This window comes from Oncorhynchus tshawytscha, linkage group LG13 (genome assembly GCF_018296145.1).
Source record: "Oncorhynchus tshawytscha isolate Ot180627B linkage group LG13, Otsh_v2.0, whole genome shotgun sequence".
NCBI lineage: Eukaryota > Metazoa > Chordata > Actinopteri > Salmoniformes > Salmonidae > Oncorhynchus > Oncorhynchus tshawytscha.
Window position 1 is genome coordinate 56,617,326 of NC_056441.1, and position 14,623 is coordinate 56,631,948.

Below are 14,623 nucleotides of genomic sequence, written 5' to 3' on the forward strand. Positions count from 1 at the left end.
GGTTGTCCTGAAAAGACACTGGTAAAACACTTCAATGTGAGGCTAAATATGAGGGCAGAGCAAGCAGTGAAATTCAGTTTTCACTGTGGGAGGCCTAGGACAAATGGAGTCAATAAGACTATGTACAAAAATATGGGTCTGTTAGAGGTCATAGCAGCTGTCCGGGAACGGTACATACAGTATTGCACTGTTAACTTAGTCATCCATGACACAATGAAGACACAATTAACTTCAACCTAATATCCTTCCTTTTTATTTGGTATTTTTCAAATGATCTCTCAATGTTTCTACATTTGGATAGAATGTCCTTGTTCTAAGAAGACAGCTTAGTTGCTTCAGTGCCTTCTCTATGATTAAAATATCAGTCTCATGTAAACATGAGAATTGCATTTGAGGATGAGTGAGTGACAGCTGTATATGCATGTTGTCCCTTTCACCTTAAGCCTCACCTTTCACATATGGCATTTGTAGTGTGGATTTGGGTTGTAAGATTGGGCTGGTCAAGGTTGGTCATAGTGGTGTGTGTGATACTAGTGAGACTTCCTACTACACTGGGATAAGGTTGAGTTGAGGCATTAAGACAATCTGTTGGGCCTGTTGTAGCTGCAGTGAGAGGGCGAAGGGGGGAGGAGGGCAGTGCAGGGTGTGGTGGAGAAGGGAGGGGAAAGGACAAGAGTCAGTGGTTTGGTATTTATTATTGAATCTGTCGGGTGGCCCCGTACGACATGCCAGTTTGGCTGGCCCCTTTGTTAGAGCCCATCTGCAGGCCAATCACACCCTTCCCCGCCTTCAGCTGGTCGTCTGTGAACTCCCTCCGGTTCTCCTGGGCTTTCCTGCAAGGGCACATGGACGATGAACTCAAAAACACACACACTGGCACAGCACAATACACACACCAGCTTTAAAACAGCCACAGCACTGGCTGAATACACGAGCAATGCAACATCAACATTCTTCTAACTCACTTGAAGAACCAGTTGGGGTCGCCGTGGTAGTTGCCGTCATCCTTGGTGACAGCCACACTGCCAAGGGACATCAGTGTCCTCTGGACTGCAGCTAAATCCTTCCCTGTCACCACAAAATCACAGCAGGGTTTATAAGTCGCCACACCATAGCGGCAGTACACTACACCGTTGTATGTGCCCACCACTACATCAGCTGTTATCTGTGGCATATTTACTGCCCTGTGTTGTCATTGTCATTGTTTGATGATATGCCAGATGGACATGCTTTGCGAACCTTCCCAGAGGTCCACGGTCTGGAACATGTCGGTCTTGATGACACCGAAGCTCTCGGCAGCAGTTAGGAACTGTGAGATCTGCTCCATCTGTTTGAAGGCCATGCTTGAGCTGGCTATCTTCTTGATGGGCTTGTTGTCCTTATGCAGGCTGTTAATGAGCTCACTCAGGACCTGGGGAATAGGAACATAAAGACGAGTAATATACCGTCATATACTCTTGTGTGGTCCCCCAAGGTTCGATACTTAGCCCATTGTTGTTTTAAATTGTATATGATCATCTGATTTCCAAAGTGTTTCTCCGTTCTCTACACAAATCTTTAGATTGAATAAAGATGGTCCAAATAAATTGCTCATATGAATTCTGAATGCTGATAAGTTAAAATGTATGTTTCAGTCTGAGGGGTCTTAAGCATTAGGTTGGTACTCACACATCCGTCCTTGAGCCAGTCCTGGAAGCCCAGTTTGCCAGCCTCAGGCTTCCCAACTCCAGATCCACACTGGGCCACAATCCACTGCACCAAAAGCTCCTCCACCTCAGCGTCGTACTTCTTGTCAATCTTGTCCTGCACCACACGGCTCATGCCATAAGATGGACCTTTGTTGGCCATGCCTACCTGAGGTCCCTTTCCCACCAAAAGGGAGAGAAGGATTGAGGGAAAGATGGAGTGGAGTAGAACAGATATTAAATAGAGGAAATATGGATATTTATTTGAGGAAAGGAAGTTGTTATATGATAGGATTCCCCAACTGGTGTTTTCTGACAATTTTTTTTGGTTAATTCTTATGTGTTTTCTGACCATTTTTTGTTATTAGTTTATTGTTGGACATAAAAGACTAAAAAAAGTTATTTTAATTTTGGAAATTTGTTCCTGATTATTCCCACGAATAGAGAGATATAAAGTATGTAATTGTATACAAATGCAAAGCAAGCTTTAAAATGATTGTTTTAGTAAAATCATATCTGTTTGGGCTTCTTGCAGTCAATTTCAGGTTTACAGATTATTTGTACTTATGTTCCGGCCCCCTGATCATCCATTCAAGAAAATAATCGTCCTGCGCCTGAATCTAGTGATGATCCATGTTCTATAATATCTGAGAACATCTTGATCTGGTATTAGACAAAGTATTCTGTGGTTAAGATTACATTGTGACATTGACTATGTATAATGTATGTTGTATGACAGTTTCTATATAAGTAGTGCCTGAGGTGAGCATGTACACCTCCATTTGCATGTCACTTGTGCTATAATCTGCTATCATGACTAATACAAAGGGACTCATTTTTCCATTGGCCCTTGACTGAAACGAAGATTACCTTAGTTGCAAGTCAAGCCATTTCCAACAGCTCTGTGGATATATATGCAGATTCGCATGCGGACACATTAAGACATTGGACAAATGGCACATTCACTCACAAATACGCCTGTGAACACTTACACACATGTAGATGTCATGCATTTATAAAGGCGTGTATTTGAGCCGCTCCCTCCCAAAGATGATTGTCTCCGAATGCACACCAGTTCAGCCATCTGCATTAATTACAGAACTAAATATCAGGAGCCAAAGTGCTGTACAATGGGAGCCCTAGAATCAGCAGAATCACTCTCTTTTTGTGTCTCTCTGCCTCTCTCAAACACACTAGGCGCCACCAACACCATTGCTTGCAAAACTGTTGCTTTTGGGCCAAGCGCAAAGCCCATATCAATGCACACTTATCACCTTGTTTGCCATCTTGATGTCAGGGTACCACGACTTGTTGTGCCTGGGGGTTGGAGGTCAAATGTTAAATGTTACCACCTGGAGTTTATCTTCATCCTGATTGGAGCTCATGCGCGGTCCTTCCCCAGACTGCTGTTGGATGGGCTAGCCAATGGCAATAGTAGGATCTGGCCACTTCATGTGTCTCAAGGAGCCAGTTGCCTTATCTACACAAAATAGTTCCAAAGGGGTTATTCGGCTGTTCCCATAGGAGAACCCTTTTTGGTTCCATGTAGAACTCTGTGGAAAGCGTTCTACATTGAACCCAAAAGGGTTCTCCTATACAGTAGATACAGCCAAAGAACCCCTTTAGATTCTAGATAGCAGCTTTTTTTCTAAGTGTGTATTTGCATAGTTTTAGTTGGACCCAACTACTCACACTCCACCACAAGGTCAGCATGGACCCTTCCATACCTAGTATTTGAATGATGACCTGTAGCAAGCTCAAAAATCCTTACTAGCAGCAACACAAGCAACAAATGGAAGACAATATTTATTCTTCAATCTTCATGCTTATTCTTTCTTGTGTTTCTACAAAAAGATTCATTTGAAACTCAGCTCCCATTTTTTTCTCTCCAAGAGTTCCTGAAACGTTATGTGCCTACACTTCCTCATTCCCATGTTGACTCATCAGTTTAAGTCAGGCAACACTTAAGAGAAAATGTATCGATCAGCTGCCATTAACCTAGTTTTCTGAGCCAGCAGTCATTTGTTGAACATTGGCATTAAGAGCATGTGTCACCACATTGTGTTGGATTGGCAGCCATCAACACACAGCCCTGGACTGTCTGGCACTGTGCCCAGTCAAACATTAGTGCTGCTCCATCATGCAAAGAAGTAGACCAAGGCACAGTCCTTCTAGACACTATCTGCCAACAATTCAGTCACACAAATATGAAGCCTTCAGAATACAGAAACATGACAGGAGGTTCTTTAGTGTTTCAAGCTGCTCAGTTGTTTCATGGAACCTTATTGACAGACTGCTGTAGTTCACAGGTGAAGAGAAGAACTCTGGACCATTAAGACAAGAAACGTGCCTAATATGCCTCATATCCTCCTCAGTCAGACCACAATAAGCTCCCAACCTCACCCTAACACACTCAGTCAAACCCTTGCACAGTGCATAATTATAGAAACATTACAGAGGAATGTGAGGAATGTCGGGCTGCTAGCCATGTCATTACTTTTTCACTCCAGTTGGTCTAGACCTATGCTTCATAAACAAGCATTTTGACCAACAGAAATTAGACTGATGTTCCTTGAATGTGGAAAGTCCCTTTCTTCTCTGTGCTACTGGCAGTACAGGTCACAGCCCCCCACAGAGGTGAAATGGATGGCCTGAGAGGTCAGTTCACATGGGACGGGACCCTGGTTCCATTATGGTGTTTATGTGTGCTTAGGGACCTACTCTACTGTTAGGTTTGGCATGGAAGCTCTGTCTCTGACATCTCCAGTCCAGAACAGTATGTCAGGCTGGTCTGTTGGTTGATGTATGTATGTGTGTGTGTGTGTGGTGGGGGGTCTGTATGTATGTATGCATGTATGTGTGTGTGTGTTAATTACATAGCTATGTTTCTATTTTGACCTGATAATAGTGAGTTCTACATTTGGTAAGACATGTAGACTATGTGTTTGGAGTATTGTCATTCAGTCTCTGAACTACATGTTGCTTCTCAACTACTGGTACTACAGTATGAAACAGTGTCCCCTTATCCTAATGAAAATGATCCTAATGACATCACCATCCCTCCTTTCATGTCTGTTTTTACTTCTGTGTTTCTGTCTCGCCATGGTAACACAGCTGGCTGTCTCGCCATAAAGCAGTTTGAAAGCTGTGGTCAGTGAACTGTGGCTAAAACCATGACGTACTGCCAGCGGCGCTGCAGTGCCACTGAAACGGAGCTCGAGATAAGACTATCTCCTGCTGCTGGTCAGCTATCCTCTGGGACTTTACTCCTGCTAGGCATACTGTACTGTAGATAACTCCACAGCTACTGAAGCTGCTGCTGTAGTTCTCCAGTGTTATCTCTCTGCCTCTCAAAAACACACACTTCCGCTCACCCACAGAAAACATTAGCCTGAGAAACGCTATTGATTAATCCCATACGATCAATGAAAGCCGCTGTTTTACTTGTTTGCATCTTTGTCTGTGTGCGCGTGTTTTTCTTCTTTGGAAAGTGCGTCTGCCGTGGACTTGCGTTGGCTATTGAATTCCTAGCCAAAGCTAACGTATGGCACTCAGTCATTTGCAAGTGAAAACTGAGCTATGCAAGTGTGTCTCTTACAAGAGGAGCTGCTGCGCTGCCTATTCCAGATGTCTTTCTATGACCAAACTGGTCAAACGTTTTCTCTGTTGCCTTGACATCTTTGTGACTGATTTGGATGGTTATTCTACAGTAGAAACAAGCTAGCTCATTTCAGAACTACATATCCCGTCCGTCTAGCACCTGGTATCCCATTGAGCAAGACACCATCCCACATAGATCAGTAGTGTTTGTGCGTCTATTCACACCCAGTCACACACAGGATGGAGTATGAGGCACACAGACATACAGTATGGATGATTAGTGAAACAATGAAAACATGGTTAGAGAAACACAGTGCTCTGATAAGGTTACTTTTCTCAAAGACTTAACCGATGACACAGCTGACAGACAGCCATATGCCTCGTCTAGCTCTGTACACTCAGGATACCATCACAGGACTGACAGACAGACAGACAACCCTCTCAGCAAGGTGTTCTTCTGACTGGAACCCAAAAGCAGCAACAGTAAAGAGATATACTCACTGTGTTAAAGTATGAAGCGAAGAGTCTTTCTTCTGTACAAGCGCTGGGTCAGGAGGTGTGTGTGTCCGTGTGTGTGACTGAGTGTTTGTATACTTCTAGCTCCAGCAAAGTCCTCCCTCTGAAAAGTGCTGGCTTAAAAGGACCAGACAAGCTGAAATGACTTCACTTCTCGTAAGCCTTGTTTACACCTTGTGCTAACATGTGAGTTTCATGAGCTCATCAATATGATCCAACCACTATCTGATCAAGGTTTGTCACGTCTACACATTGTATTAAAATGTGTCTCCTATCCGTCCACTGTGTCCGCATTGTGACTATATTAGTTGGTGGCTCCCTGTATGCAAATTATTTGACAGAAATTTCAAAATAATATGATTTTATTTATTTTAAGACCATTACGGAAGCCATGAGTCAATGGTGCTACCTGTCAATGACGGTATAATGATGACTTAAATGCTTTGACCACTCAGATCTGTTTCCACTTGACTGATATCCAGACATGATGCATGTCTGACTACCTCCTAAAGTGGTCAGGAAGATCTGATCACTATCAGATCACAATGTGTCTTTTAATCTACACCTATCAAAACATTTGGGCACAATCGGAATGTGGACAAGAGCAGGACTCAGGGCACATGTTAGCACCATGTATAAACATGGATTTAGCTAAGAATGAGAGAGGGAGAGAGAGTAAATAGGAAACCACAGCCTTAAAAGGGCATGGGCTTTCTGTCTACTCTCCTTCCATCCCTCCCTCCTTTTGTCTATTGCTTTTCCTCTCTCCTCCCCTGTCTTTCTAGACTTTTCTCTTTTTTTTCTTGTCTGTTAAAAAAGTGCATCCTTATTTGGGAAGGCCTGTTCAGTGCGAGGGGAGCTCTGCCAGGAGGCTCTGGTTTGGTCAGCAGGAATACTCCAAATACTTCACCACACCACTCCATCAGCAGAGAGAGAGAGAGAGGGAGAGGCGCTGCCTGGGAAGAGAGAAAAAGAGAGGATGGAAAGGGAGGCTTGAGCTAGAGTAGGAGGAGGAGGTGATGAATAGAGGTGGTCGTTAAGGGCCCATCAGGATATCAGGCCCATGGATAGTGGCACAGATTGTTTCAACAGACCACATCTGTTCTTTCCCCCTTCATATTTCCGAAAGTCTGTTATTGATGTCAGAAATTTGATGAGAGAGGGGGGGGTGACCACAGAGATGGGAGGGCTGTGTGAGAGGAGGAGGAGTAGTAAAGGGAGGAGGAGGAGATGGAATCTGAGGTTGAGAGAGATAAATGAGTGAAGACGAGTCATCTCACCATCAGAGCACAGCAGACCTTTTATGTCCAGGATGCTCCTCAACTGGCCTGCTGAGTTGTGTTTGGGCAAACGTGTGTGTGTGTGTGTGTGTGTGTGTGGTGAGAGAAATGGGGGTGGGGAAGAGAGGATGTGTGGATGTCATAGTTAGTAACACATTCCCTTCTTATTACCAACACTCCTTCTCTTGCCAGACCCCAGTAGTGTAAACTCACTTTGCCTCACACCCAATGCCAACCGTTGTTTCCTACATTAAGTTAGTTGTTGTCGCTTCTGTCCCACTGTGTCTCCTCCCATCTCACCAAGGTATCACAAGCCCCTTTTAAACCTGGTGCTAACATGCACCCTTTGTCCTTATCTTGTCTACATTCTGAATGTGCACACATTCTTTGGAGAGGTGGAGAAGATTAAACGATACCTTGTGATCTGATTGTGATCGGATCTTCCTGACCACTTCTGGAAGTAGTCAGGCACGCATTGTGTCTGGAATCTGGAAATCAATCAAGTGGAATATTTCCAGAAAGATCACCAGTCTCAGTAACCAGAATTAGTAAAACACAAAGGCCTTCAGGTATGCAAGTAAGCTTCGGACAAATTTACATTTTCAAATGTATTTATTTAGAAACGCTCTTTTTACATCAGCAAGTTGTCACAAGGTGCTTATACAGAAACAAAGCCTAACCCCCAAAGAGCAAGCAGTGCAGGTGTAGAAGAACGGTGGCTAGGAACCTAGGAAGAAACCTAGAGGAACCAGGCTCCGAGGGGTGGCCAGTCCTCTTCTGGCTGTGCCGGGTAGAGATTCTAAGATTGCATGGCCATTAAGGCCAGACAGTTCTTCAAGATGTTCGAGACAGAGAGACAGATGGGAGAATTACAGGAAGCATGTAAGTTCACATAGGACACCAGATAAGACAGGAGAATTACACCAGATAGGACAGACTGACTGTAGCCCCCCCCCCGCGCATAGACAATAGGGGGGGGTCAGAGGACACTGTGGCCCGTTCCACAATACCCATGGGCATTACAATACCCCTGGACAGGGCAAACCAGGCAGGATAGATATAACCCCACCCACTTTGCCAAAGTCAGAATGCCAGAATGGCCCATATGGCAGTAGCCTACCGTTTGCATCACGAGGCAGTTTTAATGTACAACCCCTGGACAGGATGTTAGTCTGTCGCAGGGCCTTACCCCAAATCCATCTATTTATTGCTGATTGCCAAGCAGGTCCCATTTTTAGAGTCTGGTATGACTCGACCAGGGATCAAACCCCCAATCTTCCTGGGCGGTAACTAACCGCAAGTCCAATGATAGTTACATATAAATACTTGGTTATTGCATAGTGAAAAGTACTGTAAAACCTCAAAATGTGTGAGACGCATTACCTCTCAACTCTCTTGCACTCTCTCTAGGTGAAGCAGTGCCGCAACGCGTTATATTTTAGCGCGAATGCTGCAGCAGAAACTAAACTCCTTCGTCCCTGTGCGCCCACGTCAAACCGCTGACGAGTTTGGCTTGACTAAAAGACACGCAGCCTTTCTATGCAACCAGAGTGTTCTTACGGTCGTCATGGCCTTCTGAATGGTGAATTTACAGGGGGTGCCTTAGCATATGATACTGTACACTATGGATCTATTGCCATTCAATCGTCATCAATACATTTATTGAAACAAGACGAACCTGTAACAGTATGCATATTATCATGTCAAAGCAGCACCCTCTCATTCCCTTTAAATCCCAGTCCCCTGGAATGATCGCCATGCCTCTGTTAAAACCCTCACGCTCTTAGACTTTAATCTGAAGGGTGTATGAGCGTGTGCATGTGTGTGGATGTTCGGCATTTGTGTATGCATACGTGTGCGTAGGGTCATACGTCAGAGTGAGTTTATAAGAGTGGAGGAGTTTGCTTACATCCAGCCCCTCGCAGGTTTATAATAAATTAGGATAAGCAGTGAGAGAAGACATGTGTTTACAGGGTTACACAATGCCGCCAGAGGACATGTACAGTATGTCATCCAATATCCCCCATAATCTCTCTAGCTCAACATCTCTCATTGCTTTTTTCCATTTCAGGAAATACAGTATTTGGGGTTTCAATGTGCCCTCTAGTGGGCAAAACGAGTCAACAGAGTGTATTATGTATCTGCGATGGCTACTAACATTAAAGTGGGGCCTATTCAATCAAAGCTGGTTTCTGGGTTTGTCTGACATTCTTTTATACACTGCATGAATTAGCATTTTGATTATTTTTGGTGAATAAAACAGTGTTAAATATGTTTAGGTTTACATTATTTTAGATTCTATGATATACTTATCTTAACCAACTCAGTGGCCTTGTGGTTAGTGTCTGCCCTGAGATTGGAAGGTTGGAGGTTTGATACCCGGTTTGAGTCATACCAAAAACTCTAAAAATGGTACCCGATGCCTTTCTGCTTGGCTCTCAGCATTAAGGAGATGGTTTGTTGGTAAGGCCCAGCGATAGTGTCCTATCCAGGGGGTATACTTGTACATCAAGCTGCCTCCCGCTACAGAATCAAGAGAGAGGTTTCCTGCCCTATGGAGCATTCTGACTCAGGCAACGCTTACTTACTTATACCGTATCTGATTTCATCACACTTCGAAGTCAAGTGCAGTGTTCTTGTTCGACAGTGCGCCATTGATTGAATCCTGGCCCAAGTTACAATAGAGTTGAAATTGTTTTCAATTATTATGATTAGTTTATGTCCTGTTTTGTAGCCTACTTTATCACACATGATTTGTGTATGTAATCGCCTCACATACCTGAGTTTGGTACCAATGAACACTTTGATTATAAATTGTTGTTTTGGTTTGATTTGTTTTTTGAGAAAAATTGAAATGGTTCTACTTACATGTTGCGGTCCCTTTCACCAATATCTATATTCAATGCATTCCTCTTTTCAACCAGTTTATTGTAATACTCTCATGATGTCATGGGTCTCATCCGGGCTCTTGGTGGAATCCACAACAGATCTGTAAAAGTCCTTCAGGCAGGTAGCCTAGTGGCTAGAGTGTCGGGCCAGTAACTGCAAAGTTGCTAGATCAAATCCCCGAGCTGACAAGGTAATAATCTGTTGTTCAGCGCCTGAACAAGGCAGTTAACCCACTGTTCCTAGACTGTCATTGTAAATAAGAAGTTGTTCTTAACTGACCTGCCTAGTTAAATAATTTTTTACAAATAAAAACATGGTAGAGGCAACAACATCAAAATCATAGTCGCTCTCCTCGCTGGCAATAGTGAAGATCCCAGTCTGAGATATTCCAGTAGCTCCACAATGCTCATGAGGCAGTGAGTGGGCTGTGTAACCCTGCAAGGGGCCCTTACCAGGTACGGACAGCCAGGCCAGCTGACCCTGGGACTTGCATTGGGCAGAGAGGTCATAACATTATATTATCATCTATTACACATGGAATACGTAAGAGGTATGAGCTGCATTATAATCCTAACCTGGTGGATCTGTCTTGACTCAGGCTGAACTGTCAACATCCACAGGGCGGCGACAGAGTCCATCAGGCAGAACTTGGTGAATAAACTATAGTCGTTCCATGGAGGCAATGTGGTTTTATTTTTTATCCAACCACATATTTTCATTCAGACAACATTTGTTCTCTATTTGATCAAGTTGAATAAATATTTGTATGATAAAATGTTGCATTACTATTATAACTATTGTATGCCCAGCCTGACCTTCTCTCTCTCGGAGGACCTGAGCCCTAGGACCATGCCTCAGGACTACCTGACATGATGACTCCTTGCTGTCCCCAGTCCACCTGGCCGTGCTGCTGCTCCAGTTTCAACTGTTCTGTCTGTGATTATTATTATTTGACCATGCTGGTAATTTATGAACATTTGAACATCTTGGCCATGTTCTGTTATAATCTCCACCCGGCACAGTCAGAAGAGGACTGGCCACCCCACATAGCCTGGTTCCTCTAGGTGTCTTCCTAGGTTTTGGCCTTTCTAGGGAGTTTTTCCTAGCCACCGTGCTTCTACACCTGCATTGCTTGCTGTTTGGGGTTTTAGGCTGGGTTTCTGTACAGCACTTTGAGATATCAGCTGATGTACGAAGGGCTATATAAATAAATGTGATGGTCCCCAAGGTACTGTTCCACCGCTGCTGCCGTAGCGATTCTAGCAAACAGTGACAGTGCAACTCCTCTTGCAGATCTTTTGGTAGGGATTGCCTACGTATCCCATTATTGTAGACAGACCTGCAAACCACTGCGACAATGACAATTAACCCTTTCGCTGGAGGGATTGAAACAGGTTTCCCTTACGTGGGCACACCACTCCAATGGCCCCGAAGAGACCATCCCACCAGTGTAGCGATTTTAGCAAATAGCAATAGTGCAACAATCCTTGCGGATCTCTCAGCCCATAGGCATACCTGCTACCCACAATTGGAACAGTGGCGGTAGCTATTAAAATAGTGTAGAAACGGGTTGCTGACTAATTGTAAGCACGTTGGCTAACTGTAGGGCGAAGCAGTTACCTTACTTACAGTTAATTAGAAACCGCACCACCCTTTGCTAGGAAACACGACGCTATATCACACAAAAAAATGCACCAACAAAAACATGTTGGGGTGTTCTATGATGTCTGGAGAGTTTGTCCCCACACTTCACTATAGCAAGTCGCTCACGTGAGCACACCTCTCAAATGGCTCCTAATAGACTAAATCCTCGCTGCCACACAGGTAGCGATTTTAGCGAACACTAATAGTGCAACACTTGCGGATCTCAAACCTGGGTATCCCAGTACCGGGGGATTGTAAACTGGCCTCCCAATCAAGTTATTGTTATGTACCCTACTTTACATGATTTGATGTTTGTAATCATAACGGTGGAATCCACAACACATTTGTAAAACTCCTCCGGAGAAATGGGAGAAGCAACAAACATAACAATCATACTCGCCTTCACTCTTACTCGTGCCAATGGTGAAGATCACAGGCTCAAACGTTCCAATGATGTTGAAATTGCAAGAACATAATTGATTCAAGTTGTTCCAATGAAGCTCTGTAATAATCCACCAGAGACTGACAAATCAGCTGAATATTAGCTTGCCCAGGTGAGGTTGAATTCAGATTTCACAATTTCTCCGCTTTCCTCGGTGTTCTAGGCAGGATGCAACAATGCTACTGCAATGTGGGCCATTTGCTCTGATCTGATCAGATCTATTTCTATGGTTCTATGGGTCTTCGTCAATTAGTTTCAATTTCAAGACCTTAGTATTATCAAAAGAATCAATAGATAAGTGTTTAGTCAATTCTAAATTATGATACCAAGTCCTATAGGCCATTAATGAAGAGAAACTGCTAATTTGGCGAGCAGTAAATACATACAATTCCCTAAATCCGAGAGAAACCACTAAAAACATAGTCTTATCACGGTCAGGCAGATAAAGCCATATTCTTTACTCAAGTAGACTACTGCCAATCTTAAAGGGTCTCGAACTATTTCCGCAGCAGCAGAGCGCTGTCCACCAATTAATTGACACGTGTCGAACTATAGCACACTCACACAGTTGATACCAATTGTATTGGTATTGTAGCCTATGCAAATATATTTCCCCTTTCTCTGAGCGAGACCTGAGCTTTTCCCCTCATATAAATCCTATACACATAATTAAAATGTAGTCCTACAAAAGGATTTGTAAGAGCGAGACCTGCGCTTTGGCCGAGAGCTTTGCCACCTTTTCCCCCATGTAGGCCTACAATGTAATTAGGTGAATAGAATTTACATCACGTGTCTTGTTACATACTTAACTTGCCAACGTAAGTTATTGACTATAATCATTATCCTACTGTTTTGATTAGAACTTGAAGCAAAGACCCCTTGCCTGAGCCAGTCTGCTCTGATCTGACTTTTGCGCGCCACAACCATTTAGCTGTCCAATGAAAGCGTAATGCGTCTGTTTGTCAAAATAGAGGTGGTTTTCGATCAGAATTCCCTTCTGCAGATGAACGAATGCGGTCTCATCTAAATTTGATCTCGATTTGTTGTATTAAATAAATGGATTGGTGGTCTTCAGCGACCCATATTCAACAGGTTTCCCATTCATACATGAAACAGTTATTGACTTGCGAACTACAGATAAGAATTTTCAAGACAAAGACCAAAAGCACACTGGACAATGCAATGTGAAAAAACGACCGAAAATACAATATAGGCTCATTTAATTTCCAATTAGGGATCCGTATGTCGACCTATAATTCCCAAATTTTCTGAAATTATTCTATTAAATCGCATGACTTTCCCAGTCTGAAATGCACATCTAAAAATGCCAAGATATTAGAGCAATTCCATGACTCGTCAGAACCCTGATTAAATTCTAAATAATTATGCTAACTACAACAAAATACAAGCCAATCATAATAACACTAGCCTAAGGCTCATTATCATCAACTTGTATACCTATTTGGTTGTAGGTCCATTATTATTCATTAACTCAGCATTCATTTAGAGATTAATTAAGAATTTAGACCCTATGGAAAGACCACACCCTTGAGGGGCTATTTCAAAAAACAATAAAGAGCACACGATGGCACGTGTCTTGCTTCATGTAACAAACCAGCTTTTATTTTGTTCAAAGCAATACTATTTCAAAGGCAGACTGTCTGAGGCAGACTGTCTTTCACTGTACATGGAATATTATTGGTTACAATGGTGCACACACACACACACCCAATAGACACACTTGGAACATTGTAGTTGCATGATTTATTTGAGGCTGTGGCTCTTTTGCATTTGAGTTTAGATGTCGATCAATGTTTGAATATCTGCTTCCATAATTTCATCACATTTGTATTGTCATGCTCAGTATGCCAGTGAGTTGATCTGTTACAAAGTATGTGTATGTGTCTGCATGTATGTACAGTGAGGGGAAAAAAGTACAGTGGGGCAAAAAAGTATTTAGTCAGCCACCAATTGTGCAAGTTCTCCCACTTAAAAAGATGAGAGAGGCCTGTAATTTTCATCATAGGTACACTTCAACTATGACAGACAAAAAAATAAAAAATCCAGAAAATCACATTGTAGGATTTTTAATGAATTTATTTGCAAATTATGGTGGAAAACAAGTATTTGGTCAATAACAAAAGTGTATCTCAATACTTTGTTATATACCCTTTGTTGGCAATGACAGAGGTCAAACATTTTCTGTAAGTCTTTACAAGGTTTTCACACACTGTTGCTGGTATTTTGGCCCATTCCTCCATGCATATCTCCTCTAGAGCAGTGATGGTTTGGGGCTGTTGCTGGGCAACACAGACTTTCAACTCCCTCCAAAGATTTCCTATGTCGTTGAGATCTGGAGACTGGCTAGGCCACTCCAGGACCTTGAATGCTTCTTACGAAGCAACTCCTTCGTTGCCCGGGCGGTGTGTTTGGGATCATTGTCATGCTGAAAGACCCAGCCACGTTTCATCTTCAATGCCCTTGCTGATGGAAGGAGGTTTTCACTCAAAATCTCACGATACATGGCCCCATTCATTCTTTCCTTTACACGGATCAGTCGTCCTGGT

General features: G+C 43.1%; 1 protein-coding gene across 4 annotated transcripts; it reads right to left on the reverse strand.

Annotated features, from left to right (window-relative positions):
• Nucleotides 1-230: 230 nt before the first annotated feature.
• LOC112265205 (transgelin) lies at nt 231-5,942 on the reverse strand. Of its 4 annotated transcripts, none has more exons than XM_024442309.2 (6): nt 5,787-5,920; nt 2,960-3,002; nt 1,669-1,863; nt 1,240-1,411; nt 966-1,068; nt 231-833 (listed from the first exon to the last, which is right to left on the reverse strand). In XM_024442309.2, exons 2-6 carry the CDS (start codon nt 2,969-2,971, stop codon nt 695-697), a joined length of 621 nt encoding a protein of 206 aa, XP_024298077.1. In that variant the 5' UTR covers nt 2,972-3,002; nt 5,787-5,920; the 3' UTR covers nt 231-694. The 4 variants fall into 4 exon arrangements, with proteins under 4 accessions (XP_024298077.1, XP_024298076.1, XP_024298078.1 ...); XM_024442308.2 differs by having other exon boundaries at nt 1,669-1,872; XM_024442310.2 differs by lacking the exon at nt 2,960-3,002 and having other exon boundaries at nt 5,787-5,942.
• Between the last annotated feature and the right edge of the window lie 8,681 nt (nt 5,943-14,623).